The 25,206-nt window shown below is 44.9% G+C and overlaps 1 protein-coding gene across 1 annotated transcript in view; it reads right to left on the reverse strand.

The window, feature by feature from the left end:
- COL4A2 (collagen type IV alpha 2 chain) overlaps positions 1-25,206 on the reverse strand; it is a 440,984-nt gene that overhangs the window by 178,218 nt on the left and 237,560 nt on the right. Inside the window, exons 5-10 of the mRNA XM_030201563.1 lie at positions 21,254-21,388; positions 21,087-21,131; positions 14,495-14,611; positions 13,180-13,251; positions 6,495-6,530; positions 112-174 (exon numbers count right to left, since the gene is read on the reverse strand). Of these exons, the coding sequence (XP_030057423.1) occupies positions 112-174; positions 6,495-6,530; positions 13,180-13,251; positions 14,495-14,611; positions 21,087-21,131; positions 21,254-21,388 (468 nt within the window). The remainder of the gene's footprint in view (positions 1-111; positions 175-6,494; positions 6,531-13,179; positions 13,252-14,494; positions 14,612-21,086; positions 21,132-21,253; positions 21,389-25,206) is intronic.

Below are 25,206 nucleotides of genomic sequence, written 5' to 3' on the forward strand. Positions count from 1 at the left end.
TTTTGTATTGAGTCCAATAAAAAGGTAGTAGCTTACATTTTGTCATTTATTGACCTTTATTTCCATGTGTCAAGTTAGGAAGAAAGTGAAATAAACTAAAGACAAACTTACAGGTCTTCCTGGAGTACCAACTGGACCAATAGCGCCTTGAAAACCAGGAACACCTTGGGGTCCCTGTAAAAATGAATACAATTATTTGTTCAAATGTAACCATGCCAGAAATTGTTGCTGATCAAAACAGTAGTACTGATGCTGAGATCTTTTTTGTGAATTTATACATGGTATAGACCTCATCCAGAAATCTACAAGTCTGGCTGCTTCTGAAAACCATTGCTAAATCTACAGTCCCCCAAAATGCAGTTTTTCTTCTGTATGATATTATATTCTGTTACCTTCAAACATAATAACATAATCTCAATAACTGAAACTAAATATTCTGTATGAAGATCATGAGTTTATTTCTTTATCAATCTGATGTAACTTTTGCATCTGAGAAGTCGATTTATGGAACATTTTATGATTACATTGTATTGCTTCTCATGCATGTTCAATAAAATACTTTTGAAAAGTAAACAACAACATCAAAACCAAAGACAGAATTATTGCTGTCATAGTCTGAAGGAATAAAAGGTGGGAAATAAATAAGCATAATAAAACAGATATAGATCATCTACTACCTGAGAGAGGGGATCTTACACTTTAGCTCAGTGAAAAAGGTCTTCCCTTTGAAGTGAAACATTAGCAGGTTAAAATATAGGAAAAACAGATTGCAGTAGTGTGGAACAAAGCAAGAGGAATACTACTCTCACATATGGTGGCACTGAGTGGTAATAAACCTCAACTGGACAGAAATTAACCATACATAAAAGCAAAGTTACTTATCTGTAGCAGGTGTTCTCCTAGGAGCATGTCAACTAGTCCACATGTGGGTGATGTCATCCACAGAGCCTGGTGCGGAAAACGCTTTAAGAGTTTGAGGCAGCGCTCCCACTGCGCATGCACAGGTGCCTTCCTGCCCGAGTCGTGAACACAGGACAAAGTATAACATAGCTAATAATAAATCCAACTCCTATGGGAGGTAGGAGGGTATGTAAGACTAATTGGCCTGCTGTCCTTGGAGAACACCTGCTACAAGAAAGTAACTTTGCTTTCTCTGAGGACAAACAGGCCATAATAGTCTAACATGTGGGAATCCCTAGCTCCCAGGCTTACTGAAAACAACTACATGAGGACAATAGGGACTCGCAACGGCAAGACCAAAAAGTTAATTCACCTAAAACTATATACATACTGGTTGTGAGGATGCAGCCTGGAATAGAATAAAGCAGGACTGTCTGACTAAACCGGCTTTCACATCAGGTATCCTGCTCAAGGCAGCAGTGGGATGTGAATGTGTAAACCAATGGCGTAGCTATGTGGGGCCACGGGGGCCTGGGCCCCTGGTTTTGCTGGTAGGGATCCCCAACCCCTGCCAGCTGAAGCCTTCTCCAGTGCTGGTCTCCGGCACCACCACGTTGCCTGCCTTGCTCTTTCTTCCCCCTCACATCCTGCCCACTCTTTTTAGTGAAATTGAGCAGTTTCACTAAAAGGAGCGAACAGGATGTGAGGGGGAAAAGAGAGCAGGGCAGGCAATGTGGTGGTGCCGGATATTGGCGCTGGAGAAGGCTTCAGCTGGTGGGGGTTGGGGATCCCCACCAGCCAAGATATTTGCTGCAGCAGTGGGTGGGGAGCGGCAGGGTGGTGGGGTGGGGAGCAGCAGGGCGTTGAGGCGGCCGGGGGGGGGGGGGGTCAGCGGTGGGGAGGCATACCAAAATTGCCCCACCCCCACCTCAGACTCTGGCCTCCTCCCACAGCGAGGTCTGGCTATGTCCCTGTAAACTGAAGACCATGTTGCAGCCTTGCAAATCTCTTCAAGGCTGATCTCAAGTGGGCTACAGATGCAGCCATGGCTCTAACAGGAGCCTTGACATGACCCTCTAGAGTCAGCCTAGCCTGGATATAAGTAAAAGAGATGCAGTCTACCAGCCAATTTGAAAGAGTGTGTTTACTGATGGCTACCCCCATTCTGTTGGGATCAAAAGAAACTAAATATTGAGTGGACTGTCTATAGGGCCTAGTCCGCTCCAAGTAAAAGGCCAATTTTTGCTTGCAGTCTAACGTGTGCACTGTGTTTTCACCAGGATGGGTAATGTGGTTTGGGAAAGAATGTTGGCAGGATGACTGACTGGTTAAGATGGAACTCTGACACCATTTTAGGAAGGAACTTAGGGTGGGTGCAGAGAACTACTCTGTTGTGATGAAATTTTGTGTAAGGTGGATCCACTACTAGGCCTGAAGCTCACTGACCCTGCAAGCTGAAGTAACTGCCCCCCAAAACAAGACCTTCTAGGTCAAATACTTCAGAGGACAGGAATCCAGAGGACAGCTGGGTAAGGACAACATTGAGGTCCCATGACACCAGCAGAGATTTGACAGGGGGCTTTGTTAAAAGTAAATTCACATGAATTGAACAACTAGAGGCTGTTCAGAGATGGGCTTACGCTTACCTGCATGATGACAAGCACTATTGCACAGAGGTGAATCTTGTACAGTGCTGCGTAACCCTAGTAGCGCTCTAGAAATGTTAAGTAGTAGTAGTAGTAGTTATAGTGTTGGTCCTACAACCAGACCCAGAGAGGTGTAGTAGGTATTCAAGCAGGAAAAAGGATCTATGGCCTTGCTCTCACATCAAACAGCAAACCTCCTCCATTTAAAAGTATAACACCTCTTAGTAGAATCTTTCCTGGAAGCCAACAAAACCTTGATGACACTCTTCAGGAGATTCAAGGAAGCAAATTCTCGTGTACAGAGAACATCCAGGCTCGTGTAGAGCTCGTATGATTGAATATGAGATATAAGCATCAAGGCCTGATATATCTTACACCCAAACAAATCCAGTGTCTGGGCTTCTCTGCCTGGGGGAGCTGAAGCAAAGTCCCTGGAGCTCCTGGCCACCTGAGCGCAAATTCAACCACTAATGAGTGATGATGCAATTGTGGCCTGTTAAACCCAGGTGTACTTTGAATCTGATACATGGTGTCAATTTTTGTGGGCATAACTGGGACAGACAGAGCTGACTTCCAATTCTTCATCTGAAGATCTTGAAGGATTCTGTGAAAAGGGACACTAGGAGGTGAATAGCAACCCAGAAACTCGAACAACTCAGCCCTGGGCTTGTCCTCCAATTCTAACTTAATAGGGAGGGCAGTCACCATCTCCTATACAAAAGCAGAAAAAAAGAGACTATCAGGTGTAGATTTACATCTCTCCTCTGGAAGGGTGGGGTCTGATGGAATTCCATAGGAGTCCTCTGAGAAGTACCTTGGATCATCATCAGATTCCCATGAACAGTCTGAATCGGAGTCAAGATGGGAGGGTTGAGTCTGTGCCTGCCTCGTACGAGAAGAACCATGTCCATGTCTGGAATGGCACCGAGATGCAGGTTCACCTCTGGACTATGGCAACGCTTCCTTCACAGATGTCAAGGGGGTAACTACATGGGCAGGTGTTGACACTGATGCCCCAAGCAGCACTGTCATCACTGACTGCAAAACAGGCTAAGGGCCCTACAAGGCAGGGAGTGGTAGCATCAAAGTTGGCACAAGCACCCCTTGTGCTGATGAACTATGCGCCTTTAGAAGTCCCGCCAAGTGCTCTTGGATCATGGCCCGGATTCGTTCATCAAGGGCTGACACTGGTAAAGGCTGGGGTGCCGGGTCGGAAAATAGGTCCCAGCTGTGAAGGCACGTCTTCAATAGAGGAGAAGTGCTCCTCCTGGTGATGATGCTTCTCAGGTATCGATGTCTTCGATGCCCCAGAGCTCCTGGCACCGTGCATCAAGGGGAATTGATGCTTGTGCTTCTTGGCCTTCACCTGATGTTGAGCATCGACATCCCTCAATGCCTACAAGGACATAGTCTTATCCACATGCCTCCTCGTTGTTGGGTCCATTGCTGACTGGCCCTTAGCAGTGGCCAGCGCCGAAGCAGGTGGAGATCCATTTGAAGAGCATTCACTCCCAATGTCTGAGACGGGTCTAGTATCCATCGGGACCAATGCTTCCGATGCTGGTGCAGACGCCAATACTTATGTCGACATTGACAATTCGGACAAGGCTCCAGAAATCTTCTCTTTTTGAGCCTCTCTGGATTCTGGGTTCTTTTCTGCATTAGTAAACAAAGAACACAGTTTAGAAACTTGTGGTCTGGCCCCAAACACTAGATACATCAGGAATGGGTGTCAGCCCCACAGATGGTCCTATTGCACAGGGCATAATGCTTAAAACCACTAGGAACTTTAGATGACATGGAGGGAAAAAAAAGGGGTAAGCTCACCTGAAAAAATCTCAATGTTACCCAGCCAGTGCTCAGGCCTAAGTTGGCCTTCAGAGTCAGAATGGTATACTTGGTACAAAAATAAAATTATGAGGAACAAAGCTAAAAATCCCCACAAGGGAAGGCACCAGATGATAAAAAAACAACGTGCTGAAGAGAACATGACCTCTCTTCACCGCGGATGAAAAAAGACTGTGGTCCCGTGCTTGCTTGCAACTCAGGCAGGAAGGCACCTGCTCAAGCACGGTGGGAGCGCTGCCTCAAACTCTTAGGCAGTGTTTTTCCCACTGGGTTCCGTGGATGACATTACCCACGTGTAAGTTTATTATGGCCTGCCTGTACTTGGAGAATGCACTTACCATATTTCCAATAAGGTAACATGAGGAGGAGAGTGAGTGGATAGGAATCTCTTACTAATTTAGCAAGGAGAAGCAGTTCCTTTAGCTGCCAGGCAGAATGCTTAATTTGGATACACAAAGGTTTGAAGTCCAAATTTAAAAGCCCCTGGGGTACTGTTGTGCGGTAAGAGTAGAACCCTCATGTAATGGAGTATATAGGAAGCTAGTGGTTCCTTTGAATCAAACTCCCTCACAAGGTCACATTAAGAAACCTAGCTCTCAAGGGCTCAGCAGGGAGGGTGTGGTTCAGTCAGGCCAGATAAAACTCCAGAGTAGAAACAAGTCAGGGAGGCTCAGGGAAGACAGGAGCAGCCCTCTACCATACACTTTCACAACCTATGTGCAAAGTAGCAGAAGAAAGAACCTAACAAGCCATCAATGTGGTTTTTATACCAGTTCCAGCCAGTTTAGCGAGCAAGGAGTACAACAAGACATACACAGCAAGGAGTACAACAAGACATACACAAAAGGGTTCTCCGAGCTCTTTTCCTATCATGGTAGCAGCTAATGAAAATGGAATGCAAAGCTAATTACTATACAAATGTGCATGCAAGGCAATGCAGAGCCGTTTTCCGACCCGATGCATAGAAGCAGTCCCTACCTTTACCGTGGAAAATCCAATGGGAGGTCTGGAGCTCTCGGTTATGCCTGGCTGGGGCTATTGTGAGCTACAGCCCGTCTGTTGCTAGTGTTGCTGCTGGTGCAAGGAAGCTGATCTGCCAGTTCTCTTCCCAATAGCCAGCAGCTTGCAGGTCTAAAAAGAGCACTTCATTTTTGACCCGCAAGCAAAGGATGTGGGGGGATGAACAATGGGATTGAGGAAGTTCAGCCAGCTGTTCTCTGGAGATTCTTGCTCCAAGCTTCTCTTTCTCGGCTCTCTCTCCACTCCTTCCTGTAAGGGAAGCTGCATTGCGACAGCTCCCCAGGAAGCTTTATGGGCGGGCATGGAAGCTCTGGTCGGAGGAGCAAGGAGCGAGGAGAAGCCAGGGGTGACAGCACTTTTTCCACCCATAACAACATAAGGAAGCGCAACAACTCTACCAGCTGCCGGATCATTGGGACACTAGGAGAAACAGAACAAAACAAAACAAAAAAAAAAGGCTACCTGCTTTCATACATGCAGCTTGTCTGCATGTAGGAAAGACGTCTGTAGCAGGCACAGAGCAGCCACGCTTAGCGACTGGCTGTTCTGTGTATACTCAGCTGGCTGACTGGCTTCCCCCCCCCCCCATCGCATGCAAATAAGCTGATCGCAAAAGGAGCGACCAAATCATTTGCATGCGATTTGCTTTGGGAATCCCTCTGTATTTCCAAATCGGTAAATTTTAGCGATTTGGAAATACAGACGGACTCTTAATGGGGACCTTTGTGCATCTGGGCCTAAGGTAGGAAAAGATTCACTTTGGAAACCTTGTGGAAGTCCTGATCCTTTTGGAGCCTGGCCAGAGCCAGGGCTAGGTTTATTTAATACTGAAGTTGAACTAGTGCACATTGGGACTGTGGGGTCTGAAGATTTTTAGTGACTGTCAAGAGACTTTATTTTCAATTTATCATGCCTGTGAAATGAAAAGGATTCAGCATACCATGTTGAATGTTAATAAAGAATTCTGCTCTGCTTTTAAACCTTTGTGTGGCTGTGTCTGTGGAGCTCCATATCCAGCTCTCACTCACACCATCTTAACTTTGATTTGATAAATTCATGCTGGATAAAAATCATACTTACTTGAAACCCAATAAAACCTGGATCACCTGTATCTCCCTAGAGTACAGACAAGAAAAGTTCAAGAAAAAGTTTACAATACTTAGCACAACATTATGCATGACATTACTGTCACATCTCACTAAAACAGAAGTATCGCTGGACTACCGCAGCAGCCCAGTGGTAGTTCCTACCCCAACGCGCTTCATTTCCGGGTTAGCATGGGAGCTCTTACCACCACCTGAATGGGTGGTGGTAAGAGCTCCACCCCCCGAAATGGCCACGCAGCAAGAAAGAACTCCATTTTACCTGCTGAGGTAAAAGGGGGCCTGGGCGTGCGTCAAAAACACACAATGAGCTTAGTGAATCAGATACAGAATTAATTTGCACTGGCAGTGAAATTATAACAAATATATTTTTTTCAATGATAACACACGTAATTGAATATGGAAATATGATAAAATCACAAGTATAAGCAGTCTTTAATAACTTGCTAAATTGCCAAGCTTCTAGTTAGTGTCAGAGAATGTTTATTCACATAATTGGGTTATCACTGTACATGTATTTATTTTACAGTAGCTTTGACTAATATTTATGTATTTAGGTCAAAGTACAGTTTTTGGTAGATTTTTCATTTTATATAAATGTTCTTATTTTAATTAATGTAATGTTTGATTTTATACCTGTTTACACCTGTTTATATTACAGAATTCTGCTCAGTGTGTTGCTGTGGTTAAGAAAGCAAATAGAATGTTAGGTATTATTAGGAAAGGAATGGAAAATAAAAATGAGGACGTTATAATGCCTTTGTATCGCTCCATAGTGCGACCGCATCTCAAATATTGTGTTCCATTCTGGTCGCCGCATCTCAAGAAAGATATAGTGGAATTAGAAAAGGTACGGAGAAGGGCGATGAAAATGATAAAGGGAATGGGTCGACTTCCCTATGAGGAAAGGCTAAAGCGGCTAGGGCTCTTCAGCTTGGAGAAAGGCAACTGAGAGGAGATATGATAGAGGTCTATAAAATAATGAGTGGAGCTGAAAAGGTAGATGTGAAGCGTCTGTTTACGCTTTCCAAAAATACTAGGACTAGGGGGCATGCAATGAAGCTATAAAGTAGTAAATTTAAAACGAATCGGAAAGTGGATATTTAGGAATGTACGTGAAGATCTTTTAATATTCCTGAGTGGTAGGTCAATAAGATGTGATATGTAGACTGGGGCATCTTCATAGATAATTTTATGAATCAGGTAACAGACCTTGATTGCAATATGTTCCTTGAGTGGAAGCCAATGTAATTTTTCTCTTAAGGGTGTGTCACGGTTGTGGCCAGGTCCCTGGCTCGCAGTCCAGTCGGTCCCCAGGGTCTAGACCTGGTGAATGCTGCAAATTGATGGTTTACCGGTTCCCGTTTTCCAGAAGATATGATGGTCCGGTCTGGATCTTCCAGCTCTCCAGATTGTTGTGGGAGTTTTTTGGAACCAAGCAGCACCCACACCTGGTGAACTCCCTTGTGACCTGCCTTTATTAATCACCTGGCAAGGTTCCTAGTTGCCTTGCAACAGTGTTCTTCAGAGGTGTTCCTTTGGTGTGAGTTGTTGCAGTACCTTTGTGCTTTTACTCTTTCGTGACTTTGTCTCTGCTTGGCTTCTGGACTTTTCTTCTGCTTGCCGCCTGCCTAGACCCGGATTGTTACTGGACTATTCTCCTGCTTGCCGCCTGCCTAGACTCGGATTGTTACTGGACTATTCTTCTGCTTGCCGCCTGCCTAGACCTGGATTGTTTCTGGACTATTCGTTTGCCTGCCGTGTCCCTGGAACCCAGTGGGTTTCTAGTGTTTCCTGCTGTCTGTCTGCCTGCTGCTGTGTCCTGCAGTCCGGCCTTCCTGTCCTGTCCGGTAAGTCCTGCCGGCTGCCTGCAGCCCGGAGCTTAACTCTGGGTGAAGGGTAGCTAAGTGTAGGTGAAGCCTCGCCCCGATCCACTGTGTTTCAGTTCCGGTCTGCCTTGTCTGGTGTTTGGGTGATTCTCCTGCCACTGCCGCTCCTCAGCAGTGGTCCAAGGGCTCACAAACCTAGTTACCTGCTGTGTAAACGTGACAGTTTGCAAGGCCTTGAGCTCGGAGGAGTCACCCGGTCTTAGGGAGCTGTGGGGACAGGTTGCTCACTGCTGCAAACATTTTGATGAATTGAGCCCACGTGTAGAGGGACTCACCTGGGAGGTGGGCCGCCAGATGGAACAATTAGAAAGATTAGTGCAGGGCCAGTATCCGGGACCGGGGGCACCGCCCCTAGCAGCCTCTGGACCTGCTATGGTTCCTGGCACGTCAGGTATCCGTCTTAAGTCACCCCCAAGATATGACGGCAACCCCAAAGACTGTAGAGGTTTTCTCAATCAGTGTGAAATAATCTTTGAGCTCCAGTCCCAAGATTTTCCCTTGGAGAGAACTCGAATAGCTTACATTATGTCTCTGTTGTCTGGTCAAGCATTGGTGTGGGCGTCCCCTCTGTGGGAGAAGGACGATCCGGTGCTTCATGATCTCCAGAGGTTTTTGGAGCAATTTAGACGAGTTTTTGAAGAACCAGGGAAGGTTACTTCCACTACTGCTGCACTCTTGAGACTCAAGCAAGGTACACAGACCCTGGGGGACTATGCGATCCAGTTCCGCACCTTGGTTTCTGAGTTAGCTTGGAACAATGAGAGTCTAATCGCAACCTTTTGGCAGGGATTGGCACCGCAGATTAAAGATGAGCTGGCTGGACGTGAACTGCCCACCAGGTTGGATGAGCTAATCAAGATCTGTACTATGATTGATATTCGTTTCCAGGAGCGTGGCTGAGAATGGCGTTCCATAGAGAAGATAGGCATTAAGACCACTAGCCCTCCAGTGTTACCACTGACTCCTCGTCTGCGGGAGGTACCCCCTCAACCACCAGCGGAACCCATGCAATTAGGCCATACCCCACTCACGATTCAAGAGAAACAGAGACGTCGGACCCTTAACCTCTGCCTGTATTGTGGTGAGACGGGACACTACGTGGTCAATTGTCCACAGAAACCCGGATCCTTGGGGCCAGGTCTGACTGCAGGCACAGTCATAAGCCAATCTTCTAACCTTCTGCGTACCCAGTTTTTAATGCCAGCAGTGCTCGACCTAGGTCACCGGCAAGAGCATACTGAGGTCTTCCTGGACTCCGGGGTGGGTGGAAGCTTTATAACCGCGTCTCTGGTCCAGCAGCTTAACATTCCAACACAAGAACTACCGAAGACCATCCCGCTCTTTTCAGTGTATGGGAGTATTCAAGGCTATGTAAACACTCAAACCATTCCTGTGAGCTTACAGATTGGCGATCACCGGGAGGACATCTTTCTATATGTCCTTCCCTCAGCGGTGCAGCCCATTGTGTTGGGTCTTCCCTGGCTACAGAGACACAATCCGGTCCTGGACTGGGGAAAGGGTGAGATTGTGGACTGGTGCGAGTCGTGTCGGAAACTATGTTTCATCCCTGACATCGATAGTGTGGCCGGTGAACAGTTGGACCAGGATTCAGATGCATGGATGGATATTAGTTACTCTCAGGACTCTAAGACTTTTGCAAGGGGGATGACATGTGCATGTGCCTTACCCCCGATCAGCCAGTGCCAAGTGGAAGCCGGTAACGGGCCCAGGTCTCAGGATCCGGCCAACAGGACTTCTGAGACGCCTCCTTGGGACCAGGGGTCCCGCACTTTACATAAGAAGTCGACTCCAGGACCTAAGCTTCAGGACAATCCGGAGCGCCAGAGATCTAAGAATCAAAAGGCTAGTTCGCAGCAAACCATGGCCCGTAGCCCCACTCCAGCGCCAGGCATTCAACCCTGCTTGGTAAACAAAACCCATTCTCGTCCCCAACCGGCCAGCTCCCGGCCGGTGCCTAAGGATATGGACATTGGAAAACTACCTAATCGTGCCAGCCGATTTCATCAAGAAGATCCAGGGAAACCCAGACCTCCCGAGAAGCCCGGGGAGGCCTTAAGGGAGGGATACTGTCACGGTTGTGCCCAGGTCCCTGGCTCACAGTCACGTCGGTCCCCAGGGTCTAGACCTGGGGAATGCTGCGAATTGATGGTTTACCGGTTCCCGTTTTCCAGAAGATATGATGGTCCGGTCCGGATCTTCCAGCTCTCCAGATTGTTGTGGGAGTGTTTTGGAACCAAGCAGCACCCACACCTGGTGAACTCCCTTGTGACCTGCCTTTATTAATCACCTGGCAAGGTTCCTAGTTGCCTTGCAACAGTGTTCTTCAGAGGTGTTCCTTTGGTGTGAGTTGTTGCAGTGCCTTTGTGCTTTTACTCTTTCGTGACTTTGTCTCTGCTTGGCTTCTGGACTTTTCTTCTGCTTGCCACCTGCCTAGACCTGGATTGTTACTAGACTATTCTCCTGCTTGCTGCCTGCCTAGACCCGGATTGTTACTGGACTATTCTTCTGCTTGCCGCCTGCCTAGACCTGGATTGTTTCTGGACTATTCGTTTGCCTGCTATGTCCCTGGAACCCAGTGGGTTTCTAGTGTTTCCTACTGTCTGTCTGCCTGCTGCTGTGTCCTGCAGTCCAGCCTTCCTGTCCTGTCCGGTAAGTCCTGCCGGCTGCCTGCAGCCCGGAGCTTAACTCTGGGTGAAGGGTAGCTAAGTGTAGGTGAAGCCTCGCCCTGATCCATTGTGTTCCAGTTCCGGTCTGCCTTGTCTGGTGTTTGGGTGATTCTCCTGCCACTGCCGCTCCTCGGCAGTGGTCCAAGGGCTCACAAATCTAGTTACCTGCTGTGTATACGTGACAGGGTGTGGCACTTTTGAATTTTGTTTTACCAAATATGAGTCTGGCAGCAGTGTTTTGGGTTGTTTGAAGTTTCTCGATGATTTGTTCTTTACAGCCAGCATAAAGTGCATTGCAGTAGTCTAAGTGATTTAGCACCAAAGATTGTATCAGACTACGAAATATGTCTCTTGGGAAGAAAGGTCTCACTCTTCTGAATTTCCACATTGAATGGAACATTCTCTTTGTTATATTTTTCGCATGGCATTCCAAAGTGAGGTTTTGGTCAATGGTGACTCCAAGGACTTTCAACCTATCAGAGACAGGTAAGGAGAAGTTTGGTGTGGTTATCGCAGTAGTTTTACATATATTATATTGTGAGGATAGGATGAGACATTGTGTTTTTTTGGCATTAAGTTTTAATTGAAATGTATCCGCCCATGAGTTCATGATTTCAAAGCTGTGGTGAATGTTGTTAGTGATTTCATTTAAATGTATTAATTTCGTTAATACTGTTTCAGTGCTGTGTTTATATCAAAATCCTGATTGGGAGTGGTGAAGAATAGAGAATTTGTTTAAGTAGTCATTGAGTTGTTTATCATGTTGAGTTGTTTTTGTGTTATCATGTCTGATTCATTGTGCAGCGTCTATGAGGGCTGTGATTTTGTGCTTTGTCGTCAATAAAAATTGTTAAGCCATATGAAGGGAGAAAGGAGGGTGGTTGGGGGTTGAATTAGGAGGGATTTTTATGAGGCGAGAAAGTACTTGTGTTTTGTTGGGGGATGATGGGAGAGGGATTATATACATTTACTTAAAAATAGTTGAACTATTTGCAACACATTGTTCGGAATATTCTGCACTTCTTGTTCAATAAAAATCATTTAAACACCTAAATATCGAGCTCTCTTAAGACTAACTCCTGCTAGTACAGAGTCTAGAATTACAGTAATAGTCATTCTGTTGAGCTTCTGCTCTTTAAATTAGTTACCTATTCAGTTTAGGGTACTCTACAAGTTTGCTTGTTTGATTCATCAGGCATTATATGCTGCCTCAGTTCTCTGGTATCTTAAAGAGGCAGTTGTGGTGTATCAGCCTTTAAGGGCCTTGAGGTCAGAACGTGCAATGTTCTTGATAACTAGGGATTTTCATTCTGTGAAACATGCCAGTACCTGGAATACAGTTTTCTCACTTGCAGGTCTGGAATGCTTTACGCTTTAAGACTGCGTGGGAGTACGGCATCTTTTCGTAAATTACTGTAGACACATTTGTTTGTGCAGGAATGGGGTTAACATACTAATTCTGTATATTGTAAATTGAGATTTGTGCGACTTTTATTGTGCATGTTTTATTGTAATCCGCTTAACTGTAGGAGGAATATAAATTTTTAAATAAATAAATAAATAACCTCTGTCATATGCTCAACAAAAACATTTTTTCACTTAAAAACTATTTGTATCAGAAAATAATGAATTACCTGTTCTATTTGAGTGCAAAAAATGAAGTTAAAATATATAACCATGACTGGCGGTATCAATACAATTTATGAACCTAACATCAGAGTTTATGCTTTAATTTCTGTATACTACACAGTAAAGAGGCCTGTAAATGAAAGTATGTTCAATTAATAAGCAAATACCTTTCATTACATTTTGAAAGCACTATACTATGAGGTTTTCAGGGTTTTGTTCTTGAATTGTTTATGGTTTTCAAAATCTTCTCTAGCACAGAAAAATGAACTGCAGAAAACTCACTCTTCCAGTACAAAGACGGAATTAGTTTCAAGTGGAATTCATGCTTCTTATTTCTTGCTGACACTTCCTGCTGATCCATACAAATGTTGCCATGGTTACTAGCCAGCCCCCCCACTACTATAGCCCTCTACAAACTTTTTAAAATATAAACCCATTTACAACTGTAGACACTTACCCTGAATTTCTCTCTCAGTTCAAGGGTCACCAGGAAAGGTTCACCTTTCTGCCCTTTTGGGCCATGAGTACCCTACGACAAAAATGATATTGTTTTACATGTTTTACTTACAAAAATCACAATGTTGCAAGCTGTACATACACCATGTTATCCCACTTCCCACTGCATTGAAAGAGATGGTTGAGATGCCCTTTATGGGGATAATTTTATAACTTTTGTTGCATGCAAAGCCTGTTTTAAACAAGAAAAAGGGCTTTTATAAAACTGCACTATAGCATATGTAGGAAATACAGTGCACCTAGAGGGGTCAGCTTCTAGTAGTTGTGAGACAGAAACCACGAGGGGCGGAAGTGAGCGGGGGCACTCCTGTTCTGACCACCATTAGACCACCAAGCCTCTTCAGGTAGGCTCGGGGGAGGGGAGGGAAATTGCTATGACAGAGATGCAGAGCTGAGAAATGGGTCAATCTTTGCTGGGGAGGGGAGAGACAGGAGGGGGTTGGCCTTGGTTCAGGGTGAGCAGGAGGGAGGGGGGTCTGATTATGCTTGGGGGGGGGGGGGGCGGGAGAAAGGAACCATGAACTGCAGTTATGTGGGTCCCAGTCGATATTCATCCAGGCCCCATGTAAGTTCTGGTGGCCAAAAGTCTAGTGAGATCCAGATATTCAATGCTGGTGCCTGATCATGAACCGGCTTTGAATATCCAGAGCTAATTTAGTTAGCGATGGTCAGCATTTAAAAAACACAGACCATCACTGGCTAAATATTGACCAGTCAGTACTTGGAAAGCTGTAGTTAAATAATGTGCATCAAACATGCAAATATTAACAGACAGCCAGTAACACACACAAAAAAATGTTAACTACGTTTTCAGGAGATTTGGAGGGGCATTTTCGATACGATGTTTAAATCTGAGTTTGGACTTTTAGCTCAAAATGTTCAAAATCCAAGTGGCGAATACAGTGAATTTCGAAACAGCAATATCTTGGCAACAGAGTCATGCAGTCATGATAGGAGAAGATGAGAGAGCCACAGTGGCTGACTTCTGTGGCACACAGCAGAAACTGAGGAGATACCAAAATAGCTGGTTGCTGAGGCTCAAGGAGAGTGAAGAGAACTGCAGTAGGGGTAAAGGGGTCTGGCAGGCACATGGAGAACAGATATGAGAAAATCGTGCTGTGGTAGCAAGTTTTTACAACTGTTAGTGCCCTCTGCCTTCTGTCAGAGATCACGGTGTGACAAGTGACTACTGAAAAGCTAGTTCTTCAAAACATTTCACAAAAAACATTTATGATGACTAACAATGGGCTACTTACAAATAACCCAGGTGGACCTCTGGGACCATCAATTCCCTGCTCACCAGCATCACCGGTTGTGCCGTTGCAACCATCATGACCTGGTTTACCTCTTGGTCCACCCGGGCCAGGATGACCCTGTATAAAATAAACATTGAATATTTGTGATGAGAGTACCACATATATATGTACTATAAACATATGGGGGTAAATATTCAAAAGGGCCCTTTTACTAAGCTGTGGTAAAAAGGGTGCCGCACTAGCAGCGTTGACTGTTTTTGCCAAACCCTGAAGCCCTTTTTACCGAAGTGGATAAAAAGGCTGAAAAAAGACATGAGTCAGAAAACAGCAAGGCAGCTGGTCCACCAAATCCAATGCGGAAAATAAAACAATGTGGCAGACCTTGTAAAAAACAAAACGACTTTATTAGTAGATTAAAAGCTCCCAGGTATTCAACATAAAATGCCCGACATGGCCATGTTTTGCCAGTACAAGAATGGCTGCGTCAGGGGCAATAGGTCATCAGCTTGATAAAAACTTCAAAATAAGCCAGGCTGGTGTGGTTATAAGAACATAGAAAGCTAAATTCTGGGAACAGTCTCTCAAAAATACGCCGTGGGAGCTTTTAATCTACTAATAAAGACTTTGTTTTTTTACAAGGTCTGCTTCACTGTTTTATTTTCCAAAAAAAGACATGCCCATGTGGTTAAGATTGCTCTTACCGCGTGGCCATGTAGGGGGAACACTTCCCGCGCTGCGTTGGGCCGGCAGTAGTTCCAGAATGGTGAGTGGTAAGCCCGCATTCGGCTTACTGCTGCTTAATTGCAACACAACAAAACTAAAGTACATAATGGACATAACACAACTCTTCTGTTATACGATGCCCTAATGTGGCTGTGCCACATGAACTTTATCTTACCACAACATCACTTTGTATTTGTTCACACCGGAGTCTGCAAACACCTCTCTGGTACTATGTAAGCCACATTGAGCCTACAAATAGGTGGGAAAATGTGGTATACAAATGTAATAAATAAATAAATAAATAATAAAAGGGCCCCAAAATGATTTAACTGGCCGGAAACTGCACCTGGCTGGTTAAATCACATGTGTGGTGCTATCAGTGATATTCAGCAGCTATTAAACAGTTAGTGCCCCTGAACATCACTACAGTCTGCTAAACTGTTTTGTGGGCAGTCCAGGGGCGGGGTTGGCACTTATGTGGTTAAGTGATAATATTCATCACTTAACTGCCTAAGCTAAGTGGCCAGATCAGACCGCATAAAAGTCAGTCCTATCTTTAGGTGGTGTGGCTTAGGCAGTTACGTGATGCATATCACAGCCAGCTGCATAAACCCAGATTCAATGCTGCTACCTGGACATGGCCTGGCATTAAATATCCGGGAATTATGCCACTGGTGGCTACAAATCGTTTACCGCTGCAGGCGGAATATATACCCTATTGTATGTAGTTTTATATCCGTACGGATATACATAGAGGTCAACAGATCAAAAACTAACCAGCTTCTGGTTAGAAAACTCTCCTTTATTCAAAAGAAAAACTCACAGGTCAAAACCCTAAAATCTTCAACATGTCTCATGGGACAGACCAGTTGCTTAGAGATAACCTTTGCGCAGCCATAACCTTCCTATCTACTAAAAGCGGCTGCCATGCGCTAATGCTGACACAGCCCATTCACTTTGAATGGTCTGTGTTGGCGATGCCGCGTGGCAGCTGCTAGTGTGGCTTAGTAAACAGGGGTATTTAAAGCAGATTAATGTGAAGACAGTTAACACACGTTCGTTCAATCCTGTGTTAAACACCTTCCATAGGATTTTATGTTAATGTTTGCTGGGGGTGGGTGTCTCAGCAGTTCACACACATCGCTGTAACATATGGTAACTGGAAATCAGGCAGATAGTTTAGAATGGTTAACTACCGTATTTTTCGGAGTATAAGACGCACCTAGGTTTTAGAGGAGGGAAATAGGAAAAAAAAAATTCGGACTATAAGATGCACTTTTTCCCTCCTCTAAAACCTAGGTGCTCCAGTGCGTCTTGTCCGAATCCCTCCCTCCGAGTTCGGGATCGCCCTCCCCTCCCCCTGGCCCTGTCACCACCTCTCCCCTTACTCACGCAATCTTCCCTGGTGGTCTAGTGACGTCGGGGCAGGAAAGAGCCCCCTCTTTCCTGCCCAGCTCGCTGCTCTGCTTCCTCCTGTATGCTGCCTGTGACGGTCTCGGCGAGATTCAAAATGGCCGCCAAGAATTGAAGTGGCCTCGCGAGACTTCAATTCTCGGTGGCCATTTTGAATCTCGCCGAGACCGTCACAGGCAGCATACAGGAGGATGCAGAGCAGCGAGCTGGGCAGGAAAGAGGGGGCTCTTTCCTGCCCCGGCGTCACTAGACCACCAGGGAAGATCGCGTGAGTAAGGGGAGAGGTGGTGACAGGGCCGGGGGGAGGGGAGGTAACCCTAGGGAGGGCGATCCCGAACTCGGAGGGAGGGCGGGAGGTTTGCTAAATCTCTACCTTCGGATTGTAAGACGCACCCCTCATTTTCCTCCCAAATATGGGGGGAAAAGTGCGTCTTATAGTCCGAAAAATACGGTACATGTCCTAAGTGTATGTGGACTGGCTATGTGGATAGTGGCTTTCAGCACCTCTTTGGGATGTCAAGGCCAACTCAGGTCAGCCAGAGCAGCTTCAGGAGCCAGAGTGAGAGGAAATGTGGAAACCGGAGAGCCCCAACACAGAGGGAAAATGGCCACCTCTCCCAAGTTTTTTTCTGATTAGTCACACTGTGCTGTGGGGGGAACACTGTGATCTTCCTCTTTCACCAACAGCCTTTCCAAGCACTGTCATGTTCTGCTTCTGGTGATCTGCCCTACCACAGTAGGAGCTGCACTGCACAGACGTGCTCTGAAGGTTTCTACACCAAGAGGAGTGCCTCACTCTTTCTGACCGCTCCCTCATTAACTTGCTTGGACAATTGTGGCCGTCATTGACTACACTTTTGACTACACCGTGCTGCATAAAACAAAAGGGACAATATTCAAAGTGATTAAACTGGGCAGGAGAGCCTCCTGCCTGGTTAAAGCAATGTGCCACTGAATAGTAACACAAATCGCCCCTGCACTGTACAGTTAGTGCAGGGCCGGTCCTTGGGCAGAGCTTGGGTAGTGCTGGTATTTCACTGGTCAGCAGTGATATTCAGTCTGCTAACCAGTTAAGTAGGCTGTCCTGACTTTAGCTGCTGACCTAACTTTGCTCAGATCTGAATATTAGCTAATGCCCGTTTAACGTCTGGGTGATTGCACATATCTAGATATTCAATGTTGGAGCCTGGACATGGTCCAATATTAAATAGCAGGGCTCAGTTCTGCCTGCAACTGTCAGCAGCTTAAAAACCATCGACTGCCTCAAGCTAAATATTACCCCCAGAGTGCTGGATCAGATGCTCTCCCGAGCAGCAATTGCTGTGTTTCATGGTCTTCATCCCTGTGCTGCCTTTGGCCCTCTATCAAGTGGCCCCCACTGAATTCATCCACACTGCTCCGGGCACACTTATGCCAGACAGGGTGGTGGAGAAACTACACACTGAGTTGCTGGAGTTCCCTCCTCACTCACTGCTACTTTACTGGCCTTTTTCTCTTCCCCCTTCTTATGTAGTTCACTTGAGGGAAAGGAATAAGGTAAGCGAACCCCCACTTAGTCCCACAAGTACAAGAGGAGAGGGACCTGGACTCCTCTAGGTGTCCTCTGAGACAGTGGCCAGCTCCTGCAAGACTCTGGATACTCCCTCAGTCCAACAAGCTCAACTGAGTTACCAGTTCTCCATCTGGGCCCAGAAGCTACCAGACCAAATCAGAAATCAGCTGCACAGAATGTCTACCTGGAGACAGTGAATATTGGAGACTTTGTGGCAGCATAGTGCCCTATGGAGGGCAGGGCTCACAAGTCTTTATTTTCTGTCTCCATCTGCTGGATGAGGGGCATAACCCATTAGTTCTGGACTGGTCTTGTGGACGATATGAAAACTAATAAATGTATGTGTGCTGATCATTTTCTTAAGAGGAGGTGTAGTGGGGAAATTTATAAAGGGGGAAAATTATCAATGTGGGCTACTGTTAAGATGGGTTATTTTATCACAAGTCGTACTATCTTAGCACAGGTTCTCATGGCATAAATGGGACTATGTGCTAAAATAGTATGACTTGTGGTGAAATAACCCAGCTTAAAGGTAGCCCACATTGATAACGTCCCCCCTTAATCTGTTCATAAGATGTGAATCTAAATGAATTATTATTTTTTTTATTTGACCACAATTATGCTTTATGGATGGAACCAATGCCTTCAACTTGAACTTTTCCTCTACACGTTAAAGCATTGCCATGATCATTAATAACCTGGTGAGGATTTATGACTGGTGAATTTGATAGATAATTATGTATAACAAGCAATTATTAAGCTGGACTAGACAGGCTTACTTGAGGGAATGGAATTCACATGTGCACATGGATCTCCAATCCAAGATTTTCTTGTTCCCTGCGAGGCAGCCTCTTACCACCAAACATGGTGAGAATTTGACTGTTTAAGGTGATTTATAAAGCAGAAGATGTGTACCAGCTAAAGGATTTTGCTGCACAGTTTTTTTGTTTTGATGTGGGACTCGGATGAGTCTGAGCTGGCTGTGGTATGTTGGGGCCCGTACTGAAAAGCACTTATGTGCTTGGCAGATAATGCCAGCCACATAATTGCTTTACTTTCATTTTTATAGCCCAGGTAATGGATAAACTTTGACTATATAAGTCTGTAAATGGCCAAATGTTATACAGCTTAAACTGGATGGGATTTGGGTGCAGCGAAGACTTATATGGATAGCAGCAATGTTTAGTAGCTATCTATATAATTTGTATGTTAAAAAAACACATGCTTATCATCACAGATTGCCACACACACACACACACACCAGTGGCGTAGCCAAGGGTGGGCTTGGGTGGGCCAAGGCCCACCCACTTTGAGCTCAGGCCCACCAGTAGCAGCACACCTATGATGTGGCTGGCAGAGATTCCCAAGCTGTCCATCCTGCATACCTTATAAATAGCAGATCTTTGCCTGCAGGAAGCAGTGACTGATACATACTGCTTGCACCGGCCCCACAGCCTTCCTTCTGACATATTCCCGCCTATGCAGAAACAGGAAGCTGCATCAGTGGGAAGGATGTGGGCCCTACATGAGTAGTGTGTATTAGTTGCTCCTCACTGCTGGTGAAAATCTGAAATTTAAAAGGTGTGCAGGAGAGGAGGGGTATTTGAGAGACCATATGGCATGCAGGCGAGAGGAGAGACCAAATCCCCTATGGGATGGGGTGGGGTTCTTCTGCCCACCCATCTTGGGCCCAGGCCCACCCAAAATTGGGTGTCTGGCTACGCCCCTGACACACACACACACACACACACACACACACACACACACACACACACACACACATGTATTGTATATACTGTATTGTTTCTAATAGCCCATCTTTAATAATGGCTTCCCCACCTCCCCTCCATTTCGGCATTGAAAAACCCTGTAAATTTCATTTTAAAACTCAAATTTAGATTCCTCCAATAATAGCTCCCCCCCTCCCCAGTCCCCGGGAGTTTGCAGTAACTGGCACTTCTCTCCTCCACCTTCGCCCTCCTCAATGACTGGATCTTTCTTCTTACCTTTTCTCACGGTTCTGGTACTAGGCCGATGCAGGGAGGGGTGAAGAGTGGAGGAGAGCAATGCTGGTTACCATGAAGAAGGGCAGGGTGGAGGAGAGAAATGATGCCTTCATTAATAGCGCACCCTAGACTTCAGAAACCCATTATTTCTAATAATAGCTAGGGCGTTTATTAGAAACAATACGACACATGTATATATGTGTGTGTCTGTCTGTCTGTCTGTAATTATGTGCCCTTTGTGTGCATAAATGTTTAGAATACTAGCACTTATAGGCGAATGTGTGAATTTACGTTTGAAAGTGTTAATAGGGCATCTAAGCACTATTCTGCAAATACCTGCTTAACTTACATAGGGGGGGTCTTTTACTAAAGCTTAGCTCGAGTTATCTGCAACAGGGCCCATAGGAATAAAATGGGCCCTGCTGCAGATAACTTAAGCTAAGCTTTAGTAAAAGACCGCCTAAGTGCTTATTTGCATGTTAAGCATAAACATGAGCAAAGCACTGGTGGAACTTGGGCAGGGCTCTTACTTATGTGGTTAGTTTATAAGATGCCATTGGACTCTGTTATCTTTGTAATATGAGACCAACACGGGTACCCCTTTATAAGCTTTGAAATCACTGTGTGATAAACTTTTCCTTACAAAGGCACCCTGACAGTTCAAACCATATCAGATGGCCAGAAACACCTATAGCAGGAGTTAACTGAAAATTTTGTTAAATCCAAACATCATTTTTATACAGTATAAACAAAACACATAACGGTGTTTCATCACACTTGGGATTTACTTTAGATCCCTCGCATGGTGAGGATCCTGCACTTACTCATAATGAAAGGTAATAAAATCTTTATCTAATAGTAAATCTCTCTTTCTCCTTTTATATTATTTATTACTTACAGGAACACCATCAGCTCCTGAAAATCCTGTAACGCCTCTTTGTCCCTAAAAAATAAGGTGATTACATAAAATATCATGAATTAAAACATTATTTCCAATAACACAAGTAAAAAAAAAAAAAAATATATATATATAAAAACAAAATCAGGTAGTTTCCTGAAACTTACTGCATCTCCGTTCGGTCCAGTAATCCCCGGATGTCCTCTCTCACCTTTCTCACCTTTGCGTCCAGTTAAACCTGGGATTCCTGTTAATCCTGGTGGCCCAGGAAATCCTTGAGGTCCAAGAGGACCTGGTTGACCCTGTAGAAAAAATAGTAACGCATCAGAATTTACCTTACAATTATGCACTAATGACACACTTTAGCAGGATAGCTTGGCAAAAGTATAGGTGGGGACCTCTGCCAGAGCAAGGGTTTTAAATATAATGTATTTATGTACAAACTAGGAATATTTTAGGGTGGGGGAAGGAATTATCCACCCGCAAATAGCATTTCCTTGTTTTGTACCAGTTAGCAGAAACATTTACAGTAATTACTTTAATATATACTTATTTATGCTATTTATTTATGCATTCTTGTATCCGATTGTTATCTAAAAACAAGTTTTGGTTCAAAGCGGCTTACAATTTACCTTTTGGTGAGATTACAATGGTGTTTTACAGTTAAGATGAGGAGAGGGTGTCGTTATATCTTTATTATATATTATATATCTTTATTAGAACCACACAATACCAAGAAAGACACCAAAAGAAGGAATATAACAGTACATCGTTTGGAGTTTTCAAGTGTTGACCCCCCCCACCACCCTCTACTCCCACCCAAACAATAGAAACAACAAGAAACCAGACCACACATGTTGTTTCTTCATGGCAGTCTGATCCGCAATTAATAGCAACCGAAACCTTGTCACCATAACTCTTTTAAAAGGAGCCAGTGATTCAATGCCCAGTAAGAGATGAGAATATCTTGGCAACAGAATCATGCAGTAATGATAGGACAGGATGAGAGAACCACAGTGGCTGACTTCTGTGGCAATAGCAGAAACAGAGGAGATACCAAAGCGGCTGGTTGCTGAGGCTCACAGAGAGTGAAGAGAACTGCAGCAGGGGTAAAGGGGTCTGCCCACCCTCAAGTCAGCACTTCAAGTTATAAGTTCAACAGGTAACTACGAGCATGATGTGGCAAACGATCCCACACTGGGGACCAAATTTGTTGAAAAGTCTTCCAGGTCCTAGGAGACCATCGACTAGCATCCAATCTCTCCATCTTCATTAAATTAAAAAGTTCATTCCTCTAGGTGGTGACTGATGGGGCAGCAGCCTATCTCCAGCAAAATACTTTTTCTGGCCAGAAAAAAATGCCTTATGCAGCAAAAGGTTGGGCCTCGATCTCAGGCCCAATGAAACAAAGTTCGAAAACAATTGAATATCCGCCCGGAGAGGCAGGCATCTGCCCAGTATTGCAGAGAGATGCGTCAACACCCACATCCAGAAAGGTTTTATTAAGGGGTATGTCCAGAATATGTGTACCATTATAGCCAGCTTTGCCTTACAATGTGGGCATTCCACCGTTGCCCCCACACTAGCCACTAATTACTATTAATATAGAATATAGAGTAACTACAGATTGTAATGATAACAAACAGAAAAACAAAGGTCACTCTTCATAAACCCCAAATTCATCTTTGATCTCCTTCGGCGGAACAGGGAGAGGAACACCCTGTTGTTGTGATTTTGTAGAAACCTTTAAGGCAATAGGAAAGCAAGGACATGGTTCTTCAGTTTCTGGTTTCCATTTTGAGGTCCTCAGTGACGGGTCTAGTGATCCTCTGCAGGCTGTTAAGAAGACAGTTTGGGGCCTGGGAACAGATTTGGTTTATCTTCTACTAATACAAAAAAAAAAAACTTAAAAAAAATTTGAAACCTTTTAATGTTTGATGATTCAGACTCTAGAAAATTAAATTTATCATTTAGGAAGACTATGGTTCAATAAATTAACAAATACATAAAACAAAAACATCTATTCCTCTTTGATGCTCCCTTGGAAAATGTTGGGGAAGGGAAATGCCCCTCTCAACCCACTCTCACTAGGGCCTTGGTATCTGAATTAAAATCGTCTGAAGTACTTGAAGATTGGAGGGTGTTCAATATAACGCCAATTTTTAAAAAGGGTTCCAGGGTTGATCCAGGAAATTACAGACCAGTAAACCCAACGTCAGTACTGGGCAAAACAGTGGAAACTATTATAAAGAATAAAATTACGGAGCACAATAATAAACATGGTTTAATGTGACACAACAGCATGGACTCAGCCATGGGAAGTTTTGCCTCACCAATTTCTTTGAAGGTGTGAATAAACGCTGCTAAAGGTTGAGCCAATTGATGTAGTGATCATGGTGGAGTAATATATTGCATGGATGTCTTGATAAAACCAGCCCTCAATCCCCACATAGCGCAATATCTGAAATAAATAATCCCAGTTCACTTGGTCAAATGTTTTTTTCAGTGTCAAGACTCATCAGCATACTAGGAAGTCGTACCGATTGCACATGTGCCATAGAGGGGCATAATCGAAAGGGACACCCACGTTTTGATGAGGACGACCTCACAAAACGTCCCTGTGGAGGGGCGGAGAAACTCGTATTATCAAAACAAGATGGACATTCATTTTTCATTTCGATAATACAGTCGGGGATGCCCAAATCCTGAAATTTAGGTTGTCCTTAAAGATGGTCGTCCCTAGACTTGATCATTTTTGATTTTCAGCGATGATGGAAACTAAGGAAACCCATCTCAGAAATGACCAAATGCAAGCCCTTTGGTCGTGGGAGGAGCCAGCATTCGTAGTGCACTGGTCCCCCTGACATGCCAGGACACCAACCGGGCACCCTAGGGGGCACTGCAGTGGACTTCAGAAATTGCTCCCAGGAACATAGCTCCCTTACCTTGTGTGCTGAGCCACCCAATCCCCCCCCAAAACCCACTACCCACAACTGTACACCACTACCATAGCCCTTACTGGTGAAGGGGGGCACCTAGATGTGGGTACAGTGGGTTTCTGGTGGGTTTTAGAGGGTTCACATTTACCACCACAAGTGTAACAGGTAGGGGGGATGGGCCTGGGTTCGCCTGTCTGAAATGCACTGCACCCACTAAAACTGCTCCAGGGACCTGCATAGTGCTGTCATGGACCTGAGTATGACATTTGAGGCTGTCATAGAGGCTGACACAAAAGATTTTTAAAGATTTTTTTTGAGGGTGGAAGGGGGTTAGTGACCACTGGGGGAGTAAGGGGAGGTGATCCCCGATTCTCTCCGGTGGTCATCTGGTCAGTTCGGGCACCTTTTTGTGGCTTGGTCGTAAGAAAAACAGGACCAGGTAAAGTTGTCCATGTGCTTGTCAGGGATGCCCTTTTTTTTCCATTATGGGTCGAGGACGCCCATGTGTTAGGCACGCCCAAGTCCTGCCTTCGCTACACCTCTGACACGCCCTTGTGAACTCTGGTCGTCCCTGTGACGGAAAGCAGTTGGGGACGCCCAAAATCGGCTTTCGATTATGCTGATATGGGCAAACCTGTGAGGACGACGCCCATCTTCCGATTTGTGTCGAAAGATGGGCGTCCTTCTCTTTCGAAAATAAGCCTGATAGTCAGCAACACCCGAAGCACATTAAGAACCAACTGGCAACCTCTCACAAACCCTACCAGGGACTGGTAATATTTAACATATTTATAAGTGGTCTGAAAATCGGAATGACAAGTGAGGTGAAACACATGATAGTGAAAAATTGCGTCCAAATGGCAGAAAAAATTTAATGTGGACAAATGCAAAGTGATGCACATTGGGAAGAATAATCCAAATCATAGTTACATGATGCTAGGATCCACCTTAGGAGTCAGCATCCAAGAAAAAGATCTAGGTGTCATTGTAGACAATACGCTTAAATCTTCTGCCCAGTGTGAAGTGGGGGCCAAAAAAGCAAACATGATGATAGGAATTATTAGGAAAGAGATGGTAAATAAGACTGAGAATACTATAATGCCTCTGTACCACTCCACAATGCGACCTCACCTTGAGTATTGTGTACAATTCTGGTCATTGTATCTCAAAAAAGATATAGC

Source organism: Microcaecilia unicolor, chromosome 4 (assembly GCF_901765095.1).
Source record: "Microcaecilia unicolor chromosome 4, aMicUni1.1, whole genome shotgun sequence".
In the NCBI taxonomy this organism is placed as follows: Eukaryota; Metazoa; Chordata; class Amphibia; order Gymnophiona; family Siphonopidae; genus Microcaecilia; species Microcaecilia unicolor.